At 40.8% G+C, this 25,829-nt stretch overlaps 1 protein-coding gene across 2 annotated transcripts in view; it reads left to right on the top strand.

Moving 5' to 3' along the window:
- The window catches only part of LOC133657056 (cGMP-dependent protein kinase 1), a 634,377-nt gene that overhangs the window by 51,945 nt on the left and 556,603 nt on the right, over positions 1-25,829 (top strand). For both annotated transcript variants that reach the window (XM_062057944.1, XM_062057943.1), the window contains exon 2: positions 420-586. In XM_062057944.1, coding sequence (XP_061913928.1) covers positions 420-586 — 167 coding nt within the window. The remainder of the gene's footprint in view (positions 1-419; positions 587-25,829) is intronic.

The raw sequence follows: 25,829 nt of genomic DNA, 5'->3' as shown, positions 1-25,829 counted from the left end.
AAACAACCCTTTTGTGTGAATGAGTGTAAATGGGGGAGGGAGGTTTTTTGGCTTGGTGCACTAATTGTAAGTGTATCTTGTGTTTTTTATGTGGATTTAATTTAAAAAAATTAAACATATTTAAAAAAAATAAATAAAAATAATGTTTTTCTTTTTTTTTTAATTCTTGTGCGGCCCGGTACCAATCGATCCATGGACTGGTACTGGGCCACGGCCCGGTGGTTGGGGACCGCTGTTCTAGATGACCGAGTTTTGCAAGGTCTATTTGAATACATCTGTGTTTGTGGGGACTTGGCCTACGTTGACATTTGCGCATGGCGACTCTTGCACCTTATTTGATCCCTCATCGTACGACCGCTGACATTTACAAGGTCCGCGCTGGCCACGTCTAATTCCGCTCCTCCCTTTTCGTCTCCAAGGTCTAAAGATCTGATCAAGGAGGCCATCCTGGACAACGACTTCATGAAGAACCTGGAGCTGTCGCAGATCCAAGAGATCGTGGACTGCATGTACCCCGTGGAGTACGGAAAGGACAGCTGCATCATCAAGGAGGGCGATGTGGGTTCCTTGGTCTACGTCATGGAAGGTAAAAAAGCTGGCGTTTTATTACAATGAAATGTTTCTCTTTCCAAAATGTCCGCACCGTACAATTGATAGCGCACATGTGCAAAGTACTCACTTTCAACACTACAATCTACATGACTACCTACTTTTTCTATGATTCGCTTTTCAGTGAACATTTTCCCAAAGTTTTGCCCATGTTTTTGTATCTCTATTTAGATGAGTATTTGGCGAGCACCGTTGTGTCCTACTAATTTCGGCGGTCCTTGAACTCACCGTAGATTGTTTACATGTACAACTTTCTCCGACGCTGCCACAGAAAGACGAGTTTTATGCCACTCTCTCTTTGACTCATTTTGTCCACCAAACGTTTATACTGTGCATGAATGCACAATGGTGAGCTTTGTTGATGTTATTGACTTGTTGGAGTGCTAATCAGGCATATTTAGTCAGTGCATGACAAAAACCTTCTTAATTGTTAGAAATCCCACTGTTTATATTAAAAATACTTCACTGATGAGTATTTGGCGAGCACCGTTTTGTCCTACTAATTTCAGCGGTCCTTGAACTCACCATAGTTTGTTTACAGCAGTAGTCAAAGTAGTTTTAGTCATCGTTTTTTGACGAAAATCTGTTTTAGTTTTAGTCATATTTAAGTACTCTAAATTGATTTACTTTTGCTCAACATTCTAGTCCACTAAAATTACAGTAAATTTTGTTGGACTAAAACGGGGGTCGGCAAAACCTGCAGCTCTTTAGCGCCGCCCTAGTGGCTCCCTGGAGCTTTTTCGAAAATGTGTGAAAATGGAAGAAGATGAGGGGAAATTTTTTTTTTTGTTTTAATAAGGTTTCTGTAGGAGGAAAACATGACATGAACCTTCATAATTGTTAGAAATCCTACTGTATATATAAACATGATTCTCTGATGAGAGTATTTGGCGAGCGCCGTTTTGTCCTACTAATTTTGGCCGTCTAGTGCAACAACAACGCCCGAAATGTGTCCCGTGAAAAACCGTCCGGCCGGAACTCTCTAATAACTAAAGTTCCTTAAGTGAATAATGTAAACTCACTACACCGGTATGTTTTAGCGCTTTCATGGCGAGTTTACTGACAGATATAAGTAAGAACTTTACACTACTTTATATTAGAAATGGCAACAGCGGAGGATGAATGTCACATAACAAGAAGATAGAGGAAAAAGAAGAAGCTTATTAGTTTTCAGGACTTATGCAGATCCCAAATACAGATCAGCAGGCACCAGAAAGTAAGAAAAGTTGCTTTTGCATAATATTGCAACAACAACGCCCGAAATGTGTCCCTTGAAAAACCGTCCGACCGGAACTCTCTAATAACTAAAGTTCCTTAAGTGAATAATGTAAACTCACTACACCGGTATGTTTTAGCGCTTTCATGGCGAGTTTACTGACAGATATAAGTAAGAACTTTACACTACTTTATATTAGAAATGGCAACAGCGGAGGATGAATGTCACATAACAAGAAGATAGAGAAAAAGAAGAAGCTTATTAGTTTTCAGGACTTATGCAGATCCCAAATACAGATCAGCAGGCACCAGAAAGTAAGAAAAGTTGCTTTTGCATAATATTGCGAAAAAAACGCCAGATAATATGTCTTACCTTATACACACACCATAATAATACTCCTAAGTTGAAGCCCAGTACAATCCATCAAGCGGTGCGGCTTCATAGCTTACCAAAGTCGTACTAAAACATTTTGGATAGATTTCTGAGCGCCGTGTGTAATGTTCTATATTTTCAATGGATCATATAAAATTCTGTTGTTGTTTACTTGAGTCATATTGCAGTCTCTGGTATGTGGGCTTGTATTAAGCCTCAGGGAGTTGAACGCCCCTGCCTTACATAGTTCCGGGTCACCCTTGGGCAAGGTGTAGCACCCGAATGCCCCCCCCATCAGGGTTACGATACCCCCCATGAACTATACTAAAAGAGGATGCATTACCCGGCCCGGAGGAAGCCCGGGGCCCTCCTCCGGAGCTAGGCCCGGAGGTAGGGCTCGTCAGCGAGCGCCTGGTGGCCGGGCTTGCCACGGAGCCCGGCGGGCACAGCCCGAAGAAGCTACGTGGACACACCATCTTCTCTGCCACGTGGGCCCACCACCCGCGGTCGGAACCAGTGGGGTCGGGTGCGCTGCCAAGTGGATGGCGGTGAAAGTGGAGGCTCCGGACGGACCAATTCGGGGCAGCAGAGGCTGACTTTCGGGACGTGGAACGTCTCTACGCTGGTGGGGAAGGAGCCTGAGCTGGTGCGAGAGGTGGAGCGCTACCGGTTGGATCTGGTGGGGCTTACCTCTACGCATAGCAAGGGCTCTGAAACCACACTCCTGGACAAGGGATGGACCTTGTTCACTTCTGGAGTTGCTCAGGGTGTGAGGGCACAGGCGGGTGTGGGGATACTCACGAGTCCCCGGCTGAGTGCCTGTACGTTGGAGTTCACCCCAGTGGACAAGAGGGTCGCCTCCCTTCGCCTTAGGGTTGGAGGGGGGAAAACTCTGACTGTTGTTTGTGCATACGCACCAAACAGGAGTTCAGAGTATTCAGCCTTCTTGGATACCTTGCATGGGGTCCTGTATGGGGCGCCGGTAGGGGATTCCATAGTCTTGCTGGGGGACTTCAACGCGCACGTGGGCAATGACAGTGATACTTGGACTGGCGTGATTGGGAGGAACGGTCTCCCTGATCTGAACCTGAGTGGTGGATTGTTACTGGACTTCTGTGCTAGTCACGGACTTGCGATAACAAACACCATGTTCAAGCATAAGGATGCTCATAGGTGTACCTGGTACCAGAGCACCCTAGGCCAAAGATCAATGATCGATTTTGTAATCGTATCAGCTGATCTGAGGCCGTATGTTTTGGACACTCGGGTGAAGAGAGGGGCTGAACTGTCAACTGATCACCATCTGGTGGTGAGTTGGGTTAGATGGCGGGGGAAACCTCTGGACAGACCTGGCAAACCCAAGCGTGTAGTGCGGGTGAACTGGGAACGTTTGGAGGAGTCCTCTGTCCGGAAGGACTTCAACTCCCACCTCCGGCGGGACTTCTCTGCCATCCCTGTGGAGGTTGGGGACATTGAACAGGAATGGGCAATGTTCAAAGCCTCTATTGCTAAAGCTGCAGATGCGAGCTGTGGCCAGAAGGTCTTAGGTGCCTCAAGGGGCGGTAACCCTCGAACACCCTGGTGGACAGTGGTGGTCAGGGAAGCCGTCCGACTGAAGAAGGAGTCCTACCGGGGTATGTTATCCCAGGGGACTCCGGAGGCAGTTGCAAGGTACCGACGGGCCCGAAGGGCAGCGGCCGTGGCTGTGGACGAGGCTAAGCAGAGGGTGTGGGAGCAGTTCGGGGAATCCATGGAGAAGGACTATCGGGCGGCACCAAAGCTGTTCTGGAAGACCATACGGCACCTCAGGAGGGGGAAGCAGGGAACCATCCAAGCTGTGTACGGCAAGGATGGGACTTTGCTGACTTCAAGTGAGGAAGTCGTGGGGCGTTGGAAAGAGCACTTTGAGGAACTCCTGAACCCAACTACATCAGACACACCCTCCCTGATAGGAGCAGGGCCTGAGGATGATGGGGGATCGACGTCGATCTCTCGGAGTGAAGTCACTGAGGTAGTTAGACAACTCCACGGTGGCAAAGCTCCGGGGGTTGACGAGATCCGTCCAGAAATGCTGAAGGCTCTGGGTGTTGATGGGCTGTCTTGGTTGATACGCCTTTTCAACATTGCGTGGAAGTCTGGGACAGTGCCGAGGGAGTGGCAGACTGGGGTGGTGGTTCCCCTTTTCAAAAAGGGGGACCAGAGGGTGTGTGCTAATTACAGGGGTATCACACTACTCAGCCTCCCTGGGAAAGTTTACGCCAAGGTACTGGAAAGGAGGGTCCGGCCGATAGTCGAACCTCAGATTCAAGAGGAGCAATGTGGATTCCGTCCTGGTCGTGGAACAACTGACCAACTCTTTACGCTTGCGGGAATCCTGGAGAGGGCCTGGGAGTATGCCTATCCAGTCTACATGTGTTTTGTGGATTTGGAGAAGGCGTATGACCGCGTCCCTCGGGAGATCTTGTGGGAGGTGCTGAGGGAGTACGGAGTGAGGGGAACCCTGCTGAGGGCCATCCAATCTCTGTACAACCAAAGCGAGAGTTGTGTCCGGGTGCTTGGATGTAAGTCGGATCCGTTTCCAGTGGGGGTTGGTCTCCGCCAGGGCTGCGCTCTGTCACCTATCCTGTTTGTGATTTTCATGGACAGGATTTCTAGGCGGAGTCGTGGCCATGGCGGAGAGGGTATACGTCTCGGGGGGCTAAAGGTTGCATCACTGCTGTTTGCAGATGATGTGGTCCTGATGGCACCTTCGGTTCGTGACCTTCAGCTCTCACTGGATCGGTTCGCAGCCGAGTGTTCAGCGGCTGGAATGAGGATCAGCATCTCCAAATCTGAGGCCATGGTTCTCAGCAGGAAACCGATGGTTTGTACAGTCCGGGTAGGGGACAGGACTCTGTCCCAGGTGGAGGAGTTTAAGTATCTCGGGGTCTTGTTCACGAGTGAGGGAAAGATGGAGAAGGAAATCAGCCGGAGAATCGGAGCAGCTGGGGCAGTATTGCAGTCTCTCTGCCGCACTGTTGTGACGAAACGGGAGCTGAGCCAGAAGGCAAAGCTCTCGGTCTACCGAGCTATCTACATTCCTACTCTCACCTATGGTCATGAAGTGTGGGTAATGACCGAAAGAATAAGATCGCGGCTACAAGCGGCCGAAATGAGTTTCCTCAGAAGGGTGGCTGGCATCTCCCTTAGAGATAGGGTGAGAAGTGCAGTCACCCGAGAGAGACTCGGAGTAGAGCCGCTGCTCCTTCGCTTGGAAAGGAGCCAGCTTAGGTGGTTCGGGCATCTCGTGCGGATGCCTCACGAGCGTCTCCCTAGGGAGGTCCTCGTTGCACGTCCCACTGGGAGGAGACCCCGCGGCAGGCCAAGGACCAGATGGGGGGATTACATCTCCTCTCTGGCCTGGGAACGCTTCGGAATTCCCCAGGAGGAAGTCGCAAATGTTGCTCTGGAGAGGGAAGTCTGGGGGTCTTTGCTGGAGCTGTTGTCCCCGCGACCCGATTCCGGATAAGCGGTTGAAGATGGATGGATGGATATTGCAGTCTACACGTGTGTGTGACTGCCATCTACTGGTCACACTTATCATTACACCATGTGCCAACTAAAATTGCTTCGAGGTCGGTAAGCGCGCCCAGAATGTTTCCGTACATTAGGCGCACCGGGATTGAAGGCGCACTGTCGATTTGTGAGAAAATGAAAGGATTTTAAGTGCGCTTTATAGTCTGAAAAATACGGTACATTTTGGACGATATTTTTCATTGTAGAATTATCTACTTGGCCTCAATTCCGAAGTATGCACCGGAGCGTACTGTTACACCCTTATGAAGCTTGTCCATCACTTTTGACAAGGTAATAACTTTTGTTCCTATAGATTCGACTGATCTTATCACCAGAACATAGTTGTTTATCTTCTGATCTCTCACTGGCCATCTTCAGAAATGTCATTGCGTTTCTTACCCTCCAAAAAATGTCTGACAGCTTTAGAGGGTACTGACGGGTGTGGATCCGTCATCCAAATTGAAGCGTTAGAATCTTCCCCCGTGTACTTTTCTTCCACACGAGCTGAGCAATGGGCGTGCAAACCAAGAAGCAATAAGCTGGCGTCTTGTAAAATGATATTACTCTGAAAGGTCAACGACATACTTTGGAGAATGCCGATATTGATCTTTTCATCCCAGGCCACATTTCCTGGAGCCTTAGTTTGTGCTGACGTTGTTGTTAGTGGATCTATGGGCAAACATAGGACCAGATGTATCTACTTCAACTATTCAAAAACAACAACAACAACAACAACAACAACAACAACAACAACAACAACAACAACAACAACATATACCAGGGCTGCTATTCAACTGCTGACCCTAGAATGACACCAAGCTCAGTTCAAAACTTGGGAGACCAACATTTTTTTGCAGCAAATTCCGAAAAACTCTTCTGAAATAAACGCCTGTTTTACTGATTTTCAGTCACTGTCTTAATACTCATACCTAATTGGTTGTGGCACAAGTTTAGTTGTAGTAGGATGGCACTGTGAATATATATATATATATATATATATATATATATATATATATATATATATATATATATATATATATATATATGTGTATATATATATATATATATATATATATATATATATATATATATATATATATATATATATATATATATATATATATATGTGTATATATATATATATATATATATATATATATATATACACACATATATATATATATATATACATATATACACACATATATATATATATATATATATATATATATATACATATATATATATATATATATATATATATATATATATATATATATATATATATATATATATATATATATATATATTTATATATATACACACATACTGTATATATATACACATATACATATGTGTATATATAAATATATATATATATATACATATATATATATATACACATATATATATGTGTGTATATATAACTATATATATGTAAATATATATATACATATACACATATATATATACACATATATATATATACACATATATATGTGTATATCTATAAATATATATATGTATATATACACACACATATATATATATATATATATATATATATATATATATATATATATATATATATATATATATATATATATATATAGTTATATGTACACATTATATATCCATCCATCCATCCATCCATTTTCTACCGCTTATTCCCTTCGGGGTGTATATATATATATATATATATATATATATATATATATATATGGTGACCGTATAAAACAACTTTAACACTGTTACGTTATATATATATATATATATATATATATATATATATATATATATATATATATATATATATATATATATATATAGTATATATATATGTATATGTGTGTGAACAATTTCAACAAACCAAAAAATAAAAACTCAAAAGATTGACAGTATTGCAGTAAATCAGACATTCTTCAGTTTCTTTAAATTTGCAAAGAAGACAATAACTTAAAGTGGGTTTACCAATTGTTTATTTTACCCCTGTTTGTTTTACATTGGGTCGAGGAGGAGGAGTCGTAGCTTCGCTTTGCAGTGTAGCTCTTGCTTGGTATACTTGCTCGCTCCGGTTTAAACTGTTTGCTTGCCTGACAGAATTGCTATTGCGACACATTTAGAACAGAAGTTTATTTTAAAAATGCAGCTCAATTTTACACTAGACAAACTCATCTCGCGAGCCGGAGTGAACCTGTTCGGACCGCATGTTTGACATCCCTGGTATAGAGGACGTCACAGGAGCTAGTACTCCTCACAATTCCCCGTTGTTTACAATGGAGCGAGAGAGATTCGGACCGAGAAAGTGATGATTACCCCATTAATTTGAGCGAGGATGAAAGATTCGTAGATGAGGAACGTTACAGTGAAGGACTTGAGAGGCAGTGCAGGACGTATCTTTTTTCGCTCTGACCGTAACTTAGGTACAAGCTGGCTCATTGGATTCCACACTCTCTCCTTTTTCTATTGTGGATCACAGATTTGTATTTTAAACCACCTGGGATACTATATCCTCTTGAAAATGAGAGTCCAGAACGCCAAATGGACATTCACAGTGACTAAACATGTAAATACACGATTAATAATTCAGCTTTGCGAAGCTAAAAAAATAGAAGCTAACCTAGCAACGTAGCCAACGTGATAGCATCAGTCTCAAATGCAGATAGAAACTAAATTAAAAAAAACCCTGACTGGATGGATAGACAGAAGATAAAAAATACTATTAAACCATGAACATGTAAATACACGATCAATAATATTCAGCTTTGCGAAGCTAAAAAAAATAGAAGCTAACCTATCCACGTAGCCAACGTGATAGCATCTGTCTCAAATGCAGATAGAAACTAAATAAAAAAAAACCCTGACTGGATGGATAGACAGAAGATAAAAAATACTATTAAACCATGAACATGTAAATACACGATTAATAATATTCAGCTTGGCGAAGCTAAAAAAATAGAAGCTAACCTAGCCACGTAGCCAACGTGATAGCATCTGTCTCAAATGCAGATAGAAACTAAATAAAAAAAAACCCTGACTGGATGGATAGACAGAAGATCAAAAATACTATTAAACCATGAACATGTAAATACACGATTAATAATATTCAGTTTTGCGAAGCTAAAAAAACAGAAGCTAACTTAGATGCAGCGGCGGGCTTACTCACTGTAGTGCGTCTGCTATCCTGCTCAAAACACAACACAACCTCCTGGTGTTGGTGTTGCTGTAGTCCGCCGCTCCACCGATCCCACCTACAACTTTCTTTTTTGCAGTCTCCATTGTCCATTAAACAAATTGCAAAAGATTCACCAACACAGATGTCCAGAATACTGTGGAATTTTGTGGAAGAAAACAGAGGTATTTGAATTGGGTCCAAACACTTCCCTTGCCCTCGTGACGTCACGCGCATACGTCATCATACCGCGACGTTTTCAAGCGGAAGTTTCCTGGGAAGTTTAAAATGTCACTTTATAAGTTAACCCGGCCGTATTGGCATGTGTTGCAATGTTAAGATTTCATCATTGATATATAAACTATCAGACTGCGTGGTCGGTAGTAGTGGCTTTCAGTAGGCCTTTAAAGATTATCAAGCAACAGCGTTAAAGGGGTCTCTAACCAGGTTAGGGATTTCTCTCACGGTAGGGAAAGTCATGTGCAACAGATGACACCAGACCGCCATCCTGCTACCGTTCGCATACGTATAAGTGAGCAAATCATCAACATTGCCGCATGGAATGTTAGAACTATGTACCAAAAAGGCAAACTACATAATGTCAAACAAGAATGAAGATCAATATTTTTAAACTATCAGAAGTACGATGGAAAGGCGCAGGTGAAATAACATCGGATAACCCCACAATTTTATACTCTGGAGGATAGAAACACCAAAGAAGAGTTGGAGTAATTTTGGATCCCAAATGTTCAAAGGCATTGAAAGTCTTCTTGACAATTACAAAGTACGTGTTGTTAAACTCAAGAGGAATACCCTTTGACATTGGTCTCGTACAAAATAACCAAGAAAAGGCACTGATCGAGAAATTCTATGAAGACCTTGAAAGGGCAAAAAGACAACTTCAATCACAGGACACCAAGATTATAATGGGAGACTTCAATTCAAAAGTTGGGAAAGAATGCATCCAAAATATGGTTGACCTCTTTGGAATTGGAGAGATCAATGAAGGGGGTGAAAAACTGGTATAGTAGTGTCAAGAGAAGACGTTCATCATCACCAACACTTTCATCCAAGGAGATGAAAGCCCTGGTAATAGACTTAGAAACCAAATAAATGTTATATTAATCGAAAAAGCGGTTCAAAAACTCAAGTCTCAATTCAAAGTCCAATAGGCAGACCGTAGTAGTGATCTCATCCCAGTTAGATCAGTCAAGAAAGAGAGACTCAAAAACATCCACGAATATAAAAGAACTCCAAAACTGCTGTACCAACTTTTAAACAGGACCGAGATTTTTGAAACCACACAAACAATGGATTCCTCAAGAAATGTTTGATTTAATGGACACATGGAGAGTACAAACAGACTTATAAAGAAGAAATGCTACAAGGCTAAAGAAGTATGGCCTAACTCCCAATGTGAAGAAACGGAACACAAGGACACTGACAGCAAGTACATACCAGAAGATCAAAGAAGTCATCGAGAAACAGGGGCCCTCAAAGTCAGGATGTATCAAATCAAAGGAAGGATAAGAAAGACATTCTGTCAAGATCAGGGGTCACCAACCTTTTTGAAAGCAAGAGCTACTTCTTGGGTAGTGATTCATGCGAAGGGCTACCAGTTTGATACACACTTCAATAAATTGCCAGAAATAGCCAATTTGCTCAATTTACCTTTAACTCTATGTTATTATTAATAATTAATGATATTTACACTTAATTGAACGGTTTAAAAGAGGAGAAAACGCGAAAAAAATGACAATTAATTTTGAAACATAGTTTATCTTCAATTTCGACTCTTTAAAATTCAAAATTCAACCAAAAAAAGGAAGAGAAAAACTAGCTAATTCGAATCTTTTTTTAAAAAATTAAAACAAATTTTTTTATGGAAGATCATTAGTAATTTTTCCTGATTAAGATTAATTTTAGAATTTTGACGACATGTTTTAAAAAGGTTAAAATCCAATCTACATTTTTTTTAGAATATATAACAAATTGGACCAAGCTATATTTCTAACAAAGACAAATCATTATTTCTTCTAGATTTTCCAGAACAAAAATGTTAAAAGAAATTCAAAAGACTTTGAAATAAGATTCAAATGTGATTCTACAGATTTTCTAGATTTGCCAGAATTTTTTTTTTTGAATTTTAATCATAATACGTTTGAAGAAATATTTCACAAATATTCTTCGTCGAAAAAACAGAAGCTGAAATGAAGAATTAAATTAAAATGTATTTATTATTCTTTACAATAAAAACAATACATTTACCTGAACATTGATTTAAATTGTCAGGAAAGGAGAGGAAGGAATTTAAAAGGTAAAAAGGTATATGTGTTTAAAAATCCTAAAATAATTTTTAAGGTTGTATTTTTTCTCTAAAATTGTCTTTCTGAAAGTTATAAGAAGCAAAGTAAAAAAAAAAGAAAAAAGAATTTATTTAAACAAGTGAAGACCAAGTCTTTAAAATATTTTCTTGGATTTTCAAATTCTATTTGAGTTTTGTCTCTTAGAAGTAAAAATGTCGGGCAAAGTGAGACCAGCTTGCTAGTAAATAAATACAATTTAAAAAATAGAGGCAGCTCACTGGTAAGTGCTGCTATTTGAGCTATTTTTAGAACAGGCCGGCGGGCTACTCATCTGGTCCTTACGGGCTACCTGGTGCCCGCGGGCACCGCGTTGGTGACCCCTGGTCAAGATGGTCAGAATACATTGAAGATTTAAGTCCATGACAACCGAGGCCCACCTCCAACTTGAAAGAAGGACATGAAAGGCCCACCCATAACAGAAGATGAAGTCAAAAATGCCATGTCCAAAATGAAACAGGGAAAAGTGGTTGGATCAGATAAGGTACCAATTGAAGTCATAGGAGCACTCAAAGAAATTGGAACATCAGAACTGACACAATTGTTTAACATCACGACGACAGACAAGTCCCTACAGATGTGAAAAAAAATCGATTTTTATAACTCTGCCAAAGAAATCAGGAGCATCAGTGATCAAGTCAAGTCAAGTCAAGTCAACTTTATTTATATAGCACATTTTCAACAACTTTTTAGATTGCACCAAAGTGCTTTACAGGTTAAAAAAGCATGGAGCAAACAAAAAACAAAACAAAAAAAAACAAACAAGAAAAAAACAAAAACAAACAAAGAACATAAACAATGAGTGTGCTAAACAAGATAATGCAAATGCAATACGGTAAAAGGGGTCGAATAAAAAGTTTTAAAAATTTGCAGAATAAAAAAAATAAATAAATAAAAGTGCTACAAATTGAAAAAATACAACTAAAGCGAAGGGGTGGGATGGGGGGGGGGACTAGAAATGGTGGCCTAGTGGGCGGACTCAGCTCGGGTCAAAGGCCAGCGAGAAGAGGTAGGTCTTAAGGAGGGTTTTGAAGACCCCCAGGCTCCGGGCTGACCTAATGTGGAGGGGAAGGCTGTTCCAGAGCTTAGGGGCGGCAACGGAAAAGGCTCTGTCCCCTCTGGTCTTTAGCCTGGATCTGGGGACCGCCAAAAGCATTTGGTCAGCTGACCTCAAGGCTCTAGACGAGGTATGGTGATGCAGCAGCTCGGTCAAGTATTGTGGGGCCAGACCATTTAGGGATTTAAAAACAATTAAAAGTAATTTAAAATCAATGCGGTGACGGACAGGGAGCCAGTGGAGTGAGGCCAGCACTGGGGTGATGACATAGGATGATTAGTCTTATGATTCATACCACCAAAATTATTCTTAAAGTCCTACTGAAAGCCACTACTAGCGACCACGCAGTCTGATAGTTTATATATCAATGATGAAATCTTAACATTGCAACACATGCCAATACGGCCGGGTTAACTTATAAAGTGACATTTTAAATTTTCCGCTAAACTTCCGTTTGAAAACGTCTTTGGATGATGACGTATGCGCATGACGTAGCCAGTGAAACAGAAGTATCGGTAGCCCATTGAAAACAATACAAAATAGCTCTGTTTTCATCTCATAATTCCACAGTATTCTGGACATCTGCATGCGTTGGTGAATCTTTTGCAATTTGTTTAATGAACAATGGAGACTGCAAAGAAGAAAGTTGTAGGTGGGATCGGTGTATTAGCGGCTGGCTGTAGCAACACCACTAGGAGGACTTACTTGGATAGCAGACGCGCTAGCCGACGCTAGCCGCCAACCGCACGGATGATCGGGTGAAGTCCTTCGTCGATCGCTGGAACGCAGGTGAGCATGGGTGTTGATGAGTAGATGAGGGCTGGCTGGCGTAGGTGGAGCGCTAATGTTTTTATCATAGCTCTGTGAGGTCCGGTTGCTAAGTTAGCTTCAATGGCGTCGTTAGCAACAGCATTGTTAAGCTTTGCCAGGCTGAGAATTATTAACCGTGTAGTTACATGTCCATGGTTTAATAGTATTGTTGATCTTCTGTCTATCCTTCCAGTCAGGGGTTTATTTATTTTGTTTCTATCTGCATTTGAGCCCGATGCTATCACGTTAACTCAGTAGCTAAAGTGCTTCGCCGATGTATTGTCGTGGAGATAAAAGTCACTGTGAATGTCCATTTCGCGTTCTCGACTCTCATTTTCAAGAGGATATAGTATCCCAGGTGGTTTGAAATACAAATCCGTGATCCACAGTAGAAAAAGGAGAGAGTGTGGAATCCAATGAGCCAGCTTGTACCTAAGTTACGGTCAGAGCGAAAAAAGATATGTCTTGCACTGCATTCTAGTCCGTCACTCTAACGTTCCTCATCCACGAATCTTTCATCCTCACTCAAATTAATGGGGTAATCGTCGCTTTCTCGGTCCGAATCGCTCTCGCTGCATTGAAAACAATAGGAAAATATGAGGCGGCGAACAACTGACTACGTCACGCTACTTCCGGTAGGGGCAAGGCTTTTTTTTATCAGAGACCAAAAGTTGCGAACTTTATCGTCGTTGTTCTATACTAAATCCTTTCAGCAAAAATATGGCAATATCGCGAAATGATCAAGTATGACACATAGAATGGATCTGCTATTCCCGTTTAAATAAAAAAAAATCATTTCAGTAGTCCTTTAAGAGTATTGATGCAAGGGCAAGGAAGATAATATACGTCCAGAGCTTTCGGCCACGCAATTCAGATTTCTTCCGCACGAGGGCACCAGAAATGTTATATTTACACTCTGTATGTTAATGAACGATCAATAGAAGTGCAAGCGGGTGTATACCTGTGTTTTAGAGACTATTCCAAAGCATTTGATGAAGTGAAACATAACAAACCTTTTCCCATATAGAGTGAGCTGAATATTGATGACCTGAGGAGTTCTCAGCATTTGGAGAGGGACCCCCTCAATGGTCCATGGTTGCAGGTTGAACACCATCTTCCCAGAACATAGTTTTCCCACCATAAAACCACAACATTTATTGGCATTAACCCTCATGCCTGATTGTTCTAGGAAGCTTTCAAGAATGTCGATGTTGAAAGCCATGCCAGCCCAAGAGTCACTAAGCAAGATCAGCAAAAGCGAGCGCAGATAGATAATGGGCACCGATCTGGAAGCCCCTTCCATGGCGCTCAAGCCTTGCCAACAATGGGTCAATTGCCAAGTTGAACAGTAAGAGGGAGAGCGGGTCACCCTGCTTGACCCCGCTCAAAATCTTAATAGGTCTAGTTCAGGGGTCGGCAACCCGCAGCTCCGGAGCCGCATGCGGCTCTTTGACCACTCTGATGCGGCTCAGCTGCATACTTGCCGACCCTCCCGATCTTCCCAGGAGACTTACGGATCTCAGTGCCTCTCTTAGAAATCTCCCGGGGTAAATATTCTCCAGTTTTCACCCTTACAACTAAATTAAGATCTCCCGAGGCAAATAGTCTCCAATTTACACCCTTACAACACCCTTACAACTTAATCAAGGGCGTGTCATGATAGCACTGCATTTTCTGATCCTCTATAACATGTACAAACACCGTGCCAGCCCGGCCACATGGTGTATGTGGCTTCTACTTGCACACGTAGGAGACAGCAAGGCATACTTGCTCAACAGCCACACAGCTTACACTGACGGTGACCGTATAAAACAACTTTAACACTGTTACGTTACAAATATGCACCACACTGTCAACCCACACCAAAAAAGAATGACAAACACATTTCTGGAGAACATCCGCACCGTTAAACAACATAAATACAACAGAACGAATACCCAGAATCCCATGCAGCCCTAACTCTTCCGGTCTACATTGTACACCCCCGCTACCCCCCCCCCCCCCACACACACATCAACCCCCCTCCCCATCCCCCTTCGTGCGTCGGTTGAGGTGGGCGGGGTTTGGTGGTAGGGGTGGGGGTTTGGGGGGGTGGGGGGGGGGGTGTACAATGTAGACGGAAGAGTTAGGGCTGCATGGGATTCTGGGTATTCGATGTGTTGTGTTTATGTTGTGTTATGGTGCAGATGTTCTCCAGAAATGTGTTTGTCATTCTTTTTTGGTGTGGGTTCACAGCGTGGCGCATATTTGTAACGTAACAGTGTTAATGTTGTGTTAAAAAAATGTTTATATGACCACCGTCCGTGTAAGCTGTGTGACTGTTGAGTAAGTATGCATTGCTGTCACTTTTATGAGAAAGTAGAAGCCGCATTTAACATGTGGCCGAGCAGGTGCGCACTGCGCAGGCTGTAGAGGGCGCTAAAGCCAGTGCCAACACGCCCTACATTTTGGGTGTCTCCCGGAAAGATTGGGAGGGTTGGCAAGGATGATGCTGTCAAGCGCCGTTAATGTGAAACTCGCGGGCCGCACTAACATTAAATTATTTTAATAAGGTGTGGGCCGGGGCGTGTGTCTGAGACCCCTGTTTTAAACATGGCCCAAAAGTTAAAAAAAAGCTTTTGATGCAGTGTAATTTCATTTTAAATTACAAAAGAATTTTGTGGCTCCCATTGTTATCTTTAATTTGTGAAACTCGTCAAAATGGCTCTTTGAGTGGTAAAGATTGCCGACCCCTGGTCTAGTTGCACCATCTGAAGTTTGGATCGTTGTCACGCTGCCTTTGCACATGTCGGCTATGACTCTGCGTAGTTTAATATTCACACGTCTTGCCGCCAAGACGTCCAATATCAGATCATGCGAGACTGAGTCAAATGCCTTGGTGAGGTCTACAAAGACCACTGCCAGAGGCGTTCTCTCCTTCATACAGTTTGCAATCAGGCCCTTGAGCATTGCAAGGTTTTCGGAACACCCAGGACTATCGGAGAAACCTTTTTGCAATGGACTCAGATGGCAAATGCTCTGTAATCTCTCAGTCAATATTCCCGACAACAGGCGAGTCAGTACAGATCGTGATGGGTCTCCAGTTGCGGACATCTTTGAGGCTGTTCGGATCATCCGATTTTGGTAGGAGAGTGGTCCGACTAACTTTGAAGCTAGCAGGTATCCTACCTTCACTCAGAAAGGCGGAGAACAAAGCTGACAACTTCTCCCCTTTTGGGTCCCACTCTTTGACCCTAATAAGTTTTATTAAGTCAGGGAGAGATTCCCACGTTTGATCGCCCTGCACACCTCTTCGGGTGAGACCTCCTCACCCAGTCTGGAGTTGTCCAAATCAGGTGTCACTGGAAAACCAGCGAGCCTGATATATTTTGCTGTTCTACCGTGAAGGTAGACAGTGGACACGCCTGTTGTTCCTTACCATCCAAAATTCGAGAGACCGGAGCCTTCTTGTTGAGCCTGTGTCATGATCCGTGGTCCGGATCATGTTTTGTGTATTCTGTTTGTTTTGGACTCCTTGAGTTCCTGTTTTTGCACCTCCTGAGTTTAGTTACCATGGCTACTTATTAGTTTCACCTGCCTCTTGTTGTTCCGGACGCGCACCTGTTTGTAATCACTGATATTTATTTAAGCCTGCCTTTGCCAGTCAGTCGGTCTGGCTTCTTTATTTGCGTCACGCTACTGTTACGTTAGTTTTGCCTGTCTCCTAGCCCCTGCTAGTGATCCCTAGTCTGTGCTAAGTTGTAGCCTTAGCTTCAGGTGCGATCGGCACTTAGTTCCGTCGGTTTGTTTTCTGTTTTGTTCCTGTTTTGTGTTAATTTACGATTAAATCATGTCTTTACCTGCAAGTCCTGCCCGGAGTCGTCCGCTTGCACCCTGGGAGAACAAACCCTGCATCACCATGCGACCCGACTGCCTGAATAGGACCTGATTGCTTCGTCTGACCACAAGAAATCTGTGCTGGGAACAAGAATGGATGGTGAATGCAGTCAATTCAAGGCCATTCCAAGGGGGGTTAGACAAGGTTGTGTGCTCCTTTACAGTGAAAGGATCTTACGTAAAACGTTGATCATCACGCTGGAATAGCGTGTCGATTTAGCTGGCAGACTAAAATCCTAAACACAATAGTAGCCCACGTTGTAGCAAACGGGCTGACTCTAAACGTCAACAAAACCGAATGCATGACCACATCCACATACAACAATATGGTATCAATTCAAATACCTTGGCGTCACGGTAACTTCCGATAGTAGATACGAAAAAGAGATAAATAAATGGATTGCTTGTCAAAAAAACAGCTTTAACAAAATATTTCGAAATGAAAACATCTCACTCGACACCCAACTCGGAGTCCTCAAAACGAGAGCCCTGATCATCGATGTCCGCAAACAGGCTCCATGATGACCTATACCATAAACCGGGGGTGTCCAAAGTGTGGCCTGGGGGCCATTTTGCGGCCCGCAGCTCATGTTTTACCGGCCATCATTCTAAAAATACTAAAACATTTTTTTTTAAAACATTCAAACGTGGAATAAAAGAGCAAATAGGTGAAATGCGACGAGAAAAAAATTTGCATTGTTGACTCTAAAAACACAATTTTTTAAAATAATTAAACAAAAAAAAAAAAAAAAGAGTGAAAATCAATGTTGCTATGAATTATTGACTGATTTAAGGACAAAAAGGACACAAATAAAACAAACAAAAAAAACACGAAAAATATGAAAATTATTTTTCAAAATCCATACAAATTATATACTAATACTAATTATACTAACTATTATATTGATTGTTATTATAAATATACTAAACTAATTACACTATATATTATCTGAAGCTGATATAGAGATTTAAGTGTTGAATGTAAAAAAAAAAAAAGACAAAAAAAGCATGACCATTTTATGAGTGGGACACTTTTGGATCCCCACTCATAAAATGGTCATGCTTTTTTTTGTAATTAAAAAACACCTGTCTTTGCTAAAAAAAATAAAAAAATAAAATAAAATAAATTCAAATAAATTTTGCTATGAATTATTGACCTATTTAGGGATCAAATTACTTCACATCAAATATTCCACTTTAAAAATCTTTTTGGAAAAAAATATTGTACATTTTTGTATTTTTGCCCCCAAAAATTGGGTGACTTATTTTTTAACCTTTTTCAAAACTGAAACCCTTCTGGGTCCCTAGGACCTAACTTGAGCGAGCCCCAAATGTTAAAAAAAAAAAGGTGTATATTGTATTGGTTTTGAAAATGGAGAAAATATCAAAATGGCCCCCGCGTGCTTTGATTTTTCAGTGTGCGGCCCTCAGTGGAAAAAGTTTGGACACCCCTGCCATAAACGTATCGTTACGGTTTCATCTGGCAGGTATTCAACAGCCAGTGAGTGTCTCTGTTGTGACCACGGGGAGGATCTTTTATTCTTCATTAAACCTCTCATGAGTCATTGCGTCTGACTTCCACAACCTTTCACAAAGGACAAAGCAAATTTGACTTTCAGACTTGATTACATAAGGAATATGAATCAGTCTGATTGAACATTTACGCTATTTCTATTGGCACTTGTTAAAAGGTTCAACGTTTAACCTTGTTTTGTTTTGTCATCCGTTCCAAAACGTCTCACAAAACTCAAGTGTTTACTCAGTTTCTATTCAGCAAGCTTGGACATAATAGATGCAATGTAAAGGTAAGAACAGCTATGTAAAGGTAAGAACAGCTACTATGCCCGAAATGTGTCTGAATAAAAGAAACTGAACATTGAGGGAATAAAAGGACACATATATTGCGTCATGAGACATGCACAACTAAATTGTATACACAGAGGACATAGGAAATTAAATTATGCAATACGTACAAACAGCTAGCCTGAATAGCATGTTAGCATTGTTTAGCTTGACCAAATATGCCTGATTAGCACTCCACACAAGTCAATAACATCAACAAAGTTCACCGCACAGCATAAAACGTTTGGTGGACAAAACGAGACCGAGAATGAGTGGCATAAAACACGTCTCTCTGTGGCAGCGTCGGAGAAAGTTCTACATGTAAACAAACTACGGTGAGTTCAAGGACGGCCAAAATGAGTAGGACAAAACGGCGCTCGCCAAATACTCTCTTCGGAGAATCATGTTTATGATAAACAGTGGGATTTCTAACAATTATGATGTCAGAAACCATATTGAAACTAAAATATATTTTCCCCCCATCTTTTTCTATTTTTATACATTTTTGAAAAAGCTCCAGGGAGCCACTAGGGCGGCGCTAAAGAGCCGCATAGAACCACAGGTTGCTGACCCCCGTTTTAGTCTGACAAAATTTACCGTCATTTTAGTGGACTAAAATGTTGAGGAATTGTTTTCCTCTTTCTATCCCCTCCTGCTCCGGCCCGGCTGCACCAAATGATAATTATAAATACATTTAATAAAGTCAAATACAAATAAGGCAACGAGAGAAGTATCCCACACTTCTCTTTTGTAAAGTAAAATTTGTGCAGCCGATATTGGCATCTACCTCAACTATATGATTTGCCTGAGAAGCTGGACAGGACAAAAAAAAAAAGAAAAAAAAAAGATGACTAAAACTACTTTGACTACTGCTGTAAACAAACTATGGTGAGTTCAAGGACCGCTGAAATTAGTAGGACAAAACGGTGCTCGCCAAATACTCTCATCAGTGAAGCATATTTAATACAAACAGTGGGATTTTTAATAATTAAGAAGGTTTTTGTCATGCACTGACTAAATATGCCTGATTAGCGGTCCAACAAGTCAATAACATCAACAAAGGTCACCTTTTTGCATTCATGCACAGCATAAAACATTTGGTGGACAAAATGAGTCAAAGTAAGAGTGGCATAAAACACGTCTTCCTGTGGCAGCGTCGGAGAAAGTTGTACACGTAAACAAACTACGGTGAGTTCAAGGACCGCTGAAATTAGTAGGACAAAACAGTCCTCGCCAAATACTCATCAGTGAAGTATTTTTAATACAAACAGTGGGATTTTTAACAATTAAGAAGGTTTTTTTGTCATGTTTGTCCTCCTTCAGAAACCTTATTAAAACATCAAAATATTTTTTCCCCTTATCTTCTTCCATTTTCACACATTTTCGAAAAAGCTCCAGGGAGCCACTAGGGCGGCGCTAAAGAGCTGCAGGTTGCAGACCCCCGTTTTAGTCCAACACAATTTACTGTAAATTTAGTGGACTAGAATGTTGAGGAATTTAGTCGAGCAAAACTAAATCAATTTAGATGACTAAAATATGACTAAAACTAAAACAGATTTTCGTCAAAAAACTACGACTAAAACTACTTTGACTATTAATTAACAATTAAGAAGGTTTTTGTCATGCACTGACTAAGTATGCCTGATTAGCGGTCCAACAAGTCAATAACATCAACAAAGCTCACCATTTTGCATTCATGCACAGCATACAACGTTTGGTGGACAAAATGAGTCAAAGAAAGAGTGGCATAAAACACGTCTTTCTGTGGCAGCGTCGGAGAAAGTTGTACACGTAAACAAAACTACGGTGAGTTCAAGGACCGCTGAAATTAGTAGGACAAAACGGCGCTCGCCAAATACTCTCATCAGAGAATCATGTTTATTATAAACAGTGGGATTTTTAACAATTATGAAGGTCCATGTCACGTTGTCCTCCTACAGAATCCATATTAAAACTAAAATATATTTTTCTATTTTCACACATTTTTGAAAAAGCTCCAGGGAGCCACTAGGGCGGCGCTAAAGAACGGCATAGACCCGCAGTCTAACAAAATTTACTGTAATTTTAGCGGGCTAAAATGTTGAGGAATTTAGTGGACTAAAACTAAATCGATATAGATGACTAAAATATGACTAAAACTAAAAAAAGATTTTCGTCAAAAAAACTCTCAGTGGGAGTGATTTAGCAAGGCGCTCGTCCCCACCAAGAACGGTCATACCACACCACCTTCGCCGCGCTCGCCCTTTAGAGCACAGCCCTGGCACAAAACCTGCAGAAAATATTTCTTCCCAGCCTTCCCTCTGTTTACATTTCCATACTTTGCACTATTTTTGTTATTAATATTATTATTATCTACAGTTTCCCAGCCCTACTTTCAATTTAAAGAGCTACAAGTGGTAACTCTTTTCAAAATAACTTCAAACTGCCAAAATAAAACGTGCACATTGACGCTCAAATCCTTTTCAGCGTGGCGTTGCAAGAGTGACATCACTTTGCTTATCCGCAACACCCGGGCGGGGATCTAACAGGCAGAACGTATCATCGTGCAGATCATAATGCAAAACAACTGGATGTTAGTGAATGCTGCAAGCAAATTAGGGATTATGTGGTTAACTATAATTAGAAACCACATTTGCTCATGGCGGGAATCATGGCAGATAATGCAAAACAAAACCAGACCGGAGACGTTGAGCCGGGAGACAAAATGCTCCATTTTCTATTTGTTTGTCTTTGTTTGCTAACGAGGGGACATCCACAAAGCGCTTCACTTGGAATAAATTGGAATAAATTCATTGGAATAAATTATATTTTGTCCTCAAAATTCTACAAACAATGGCCCATAATGACAATGTGATTTTTGTTTTGTTTTGTTAATCCAATTTATTCAAAATAAAACACAAAAAATTAACAGCACTGATACTTTGTTGACGCATCTTTGGCAGCAATTACAGCCTCGAGCTCTTTTAGAACACGACGCCTTAGACTTGGCACACCAACATCAGGTTGGAAGGCAAGCGTTGGTTTTCATCCAGGATGTCTCTGTACATTGCTGCATTCATCTTTCCCTCTATCCTGACGAGTGCCGCTGAAAAAAACAACCCCACAGCATGATGCTGCCACCACCGTGCTTCACTGTAGGGACCCGCAGACGTGAGCACATCTCCCCTATATTAGCGTCCCTTCACTGGCTCCCTGTGCGTTACAGAATCAATTTTAAACTCCTTTTATTTGTTTTTAAATGTCTAAACAACCTGGCGCCAACATATCTCTCCGACCTCCTTCAGCCTTACTGCCCCACCCGATCCCTAAGATCAGCCGATCAGCTGCTACTGACGGTCCCGTACACAAGGCTGAAGCTTAGAGGTGACAGAGCTTTCGCTGCTGCTGCTCCCAAGCTCTGGAACGACCTACCTCTGAGTGTTAGACAAGCCTCCTCTCTTCCTGTTTTTAAATCTCTCTTAAAAACATACTTTTATTCCATGGCTTTTAACACTGAGTGATACCCATCCTGCTATGGCGCCCCATAATACACCTGCTGTGAACCTGTTTTTATGTTTTTATATTTTATTTATTTATTTTTTATCGTGTTCTGTTTGTGTTGTGTTGTGTTTGCTCGGTTCTCGTATTATTTGTAACCTGCCCATTGTACAGCACTTTGGCTACCCCTGTGGTAAATTTTAAATGTGCTTTATAAATAAAGTTGATTTGATTTGGTATTGACCTGGGGCCGTACTTATCAAGCTTCTTAGAATTACTCCTAAGAAGTCTGCTAAGAGTTGACTTAAGAGTAAATAAATTCTTCGCTGAAAGCTGCACTTAAAAGTTAGTTATCAAGCGTCTTACTCACACTTTCAGCGAAGTGTAGGACTGAATCTTAAGTGTCACACTCAGAGCTCAATTACGACATTACTATGTGCCGTAAACGGAATTTTAGGTGACGTCATTTCTGTGTCCATAGAAATGACCAATCACGGAAGGGAATCCCTTGTCTGAGAATAAAGAAATATCTTGGAAATATTTAAGTGGACAATGGGAGTGTATATTTTGACAATAAACTACAAAATAATACAAAACAAACTAGTCCCCGCCGGCACTCACGCTACCGCTCCCTCTCTTCTCTCGCCCACACACTCACTGACGTCACTCACCTCACGGCCACACACATACGCTACTCTCATAACATTTTCTTTCCAATTCATTAATTAGGCAACTAATTTGAAACTGGTGTGGGTGGCTCTATATATACTAGCCCACTGCAGACACATGCCGAAATCAACAAGGAATCGAAAAGTATTAAATTTGTGACAAAAATAATATCCGCTCTGTCTAAACGATACCGTTTGATCAGCTGCTCGTCATCAAAAAAAAAAAAAACATTGTTCCGTTCCCTGAACGTTGGCGCACGTCTCTCTCGCCTCAGTGCCATCCCCTGCTGGCAACTCCTAACCACTTAAGACACCTCTGAAGGTCTCTTAAATATCGTGGAGAGTAGGAGTGATTCTTAGACTTAAGAACGTTGATAAAAAGCTTTTATTCTTAAGTTTGAGAGTAGGACTAAATTTCGCAAATTCTCAGGACTTAAGTGTAAAATGGCACTCTAAGAAGCTTGATAAGTACGGCCCCTGGTTTCTTTCGTGCCAAAGACTTCGATCTTTGTCTCATCAAACCAGAGAATTTAGTTTCTCATGGTCTTGAGAGTCTTTCTGGTGCATTTTGGGAAACTTTTCACTAAGAACTGGGTTCCGGGAATTGATTAACGTGGACCCCGACTTAAACAAGTTGAAGAACTTCAGTGTTTCCCATAAACTGTAGAGATACCTGTGGCGGTGGGGGCGTGGCTATGGGCGTGGTCACCATGGCATCATCGAGTAATTTGCATAATTTACTACAATGATATGATTTTCTCTAAAAAGGCTCAAAAAATGTATACTTACTAATTAATAATAACAGTTTTGTTTTAAACGTCCATCCATCCATCCATTTTACAATATAATTACAACACTTTATGTACATATTTATATACAGATTTGAACAATAAGTTATTCACTGAAATATATTTATTAATTTTGGTTCTTACAAAAAATATATCTTATAAAAATATAAAAGCTAAAATGTCTCTTAAAGCTCTGCCCCTTTAATTAGTGCACACTAAATAACTTAACTTTAGCCTACTACTACAACCATATTATTTACCAGCAACATAAAGTGAAACAGAGGCAGAGGTGTCCTGCCACAGTCAGTAACAAATAAACAGAAAACAGTAGTGGTCAAATACAAATAAGGAAGTATCCTACACTTCTCTTTTGTCAAGTAAATGTGAACAGCCTATATGGGCATCTACATCAACTATATGATTTGCCTGAGAAGCTGGACAGTACAAAAAAAAAAAAAAATACAAAAAAAAAAATAAAAAAATCTATTTGTGGCGGACTATAGAGGCGCTATATCGACAGTAATAAGACCTGGAGCAACTACCTAAGAAGAAACATGTTGTTTCCCGCTACTTGGTGCTTAACATTGACCGCCGTAACAAGTGGATTTACGGAGGGATCCCTGGACTCCTATAGAACACTCCAGACTGTGCTGTGAACATTTTGTCTCTGGTAAGTGAACACAGATAGTATTGTTAGCATAGGATCAGGTACAGTTTCATGACGATACAGGTTGTAATGTGCAATCTACTAATACAAGTTTCAATTGAATCAATCAATCAATCCGTTGTATGGAATATGTACTGTACTGTGCAATCTACTAATACTGTACTGTGCAATCTACTAATACTGTACTGTGCAATCTACTAATACTGTAGTGTGCAATCTACTTATACTGTACTGTGCAATCTACTTATACTGTACTGTGCAATCTACTAATACTGTACTGTGCAATCTACTAATACTGTACTGTGCAATCTACTTATACTGTACTGTGCAATCTACTTATACTGTACTGTGCAATCTACTTATACTGTACTGTGCAATCTACTAATACTGTACTGTGCAATCTACTTATACTGTACTGTGCAATCTACTAATACTGTACTGTGCAATCTACTTATACTGTACTGTGCAATCTACTAATACTGTACTGTGCAATCTACTTATACTGTACTGTGCAATCTACTAGTACTGTACTGTGCAATCTACTAATACTGTACTGTGCAATCTACTAATACTGTACTGTGCAATCTACTTATACTGTACTGTGCAATCTACTAATACTGTACTGTGCAATCTACTTATACTGTACTGTGCAATCTACTTATACTGTACTGTGCAATCTACTAATACTGTACTGTGCAATCTACTTATACTGTACTGTGCAATCTACTAGTACTGTACTGTGCAATCTACTAATACTGTACTGTGCAATCTACTAATACTGTACTGTGCAATCTACTTATACTGTACTGTGCAATCTACTAGTACTGTACTGTGCAATCTACTTATACTGTACTGTGCAATCTACTAATACTCTACTGTGCAATCTACTAATACTGTACTGTGCAATCTACTTATACTGTACTGTGCAATCTACTAATACTGTACTGTGCAATCTACTAATACTGTACTGTGCAATCTACTTATACTGTACTGTGCAATCTACTAATACAAGTTTCAATCAATCAATCAAAACGCAGAACAAAGATGACTAATTCATTCGTAAATGTTGTCCATTTAAAAGAAAGGAAGGGCAAATTGCTAAAAATAAAAACACCGATTAACTTTGTTTATGTATTTAAAAAAAACTGTTAAAAAACAAAACAAAACAAAACAAAACACAAAATCTCACTTTCTCCAAAAAAAAAACAATTTTGTGATGTTTAAAAATGTGCACACTGATTTGTTGACTATTGATGAACTCTCGGCAGTTTTAGCACACTAATACATACAGTGGTCCCCAACCTTTTTGTAGCTGCGGACCGGTCAACGCTTGAAAATTTGTCCCACGGACCGAGGG

This window comes from Entelurus aequoreus, linkage group LG09 (genome assembly GCF_033978785.1).
Source record: "Entelurus aequoreus isolate RoL-2023_Sb linkage group LG09, RoL_Eaeq_v1.1, whole genome shotgun sequence".
Taxonomy (NCBI): Eukaryota; Metazoa; Chordata; class Actinopteri; order Syngnathiformes; family Syngnathidae; genus Entelurus; species Entelurus aequoreus.
The sequence above is the reverse complement of the archived record's forward strand: the minus strand, read 5'-3'. Positions and strand labels throughout refer to the sequence as shown.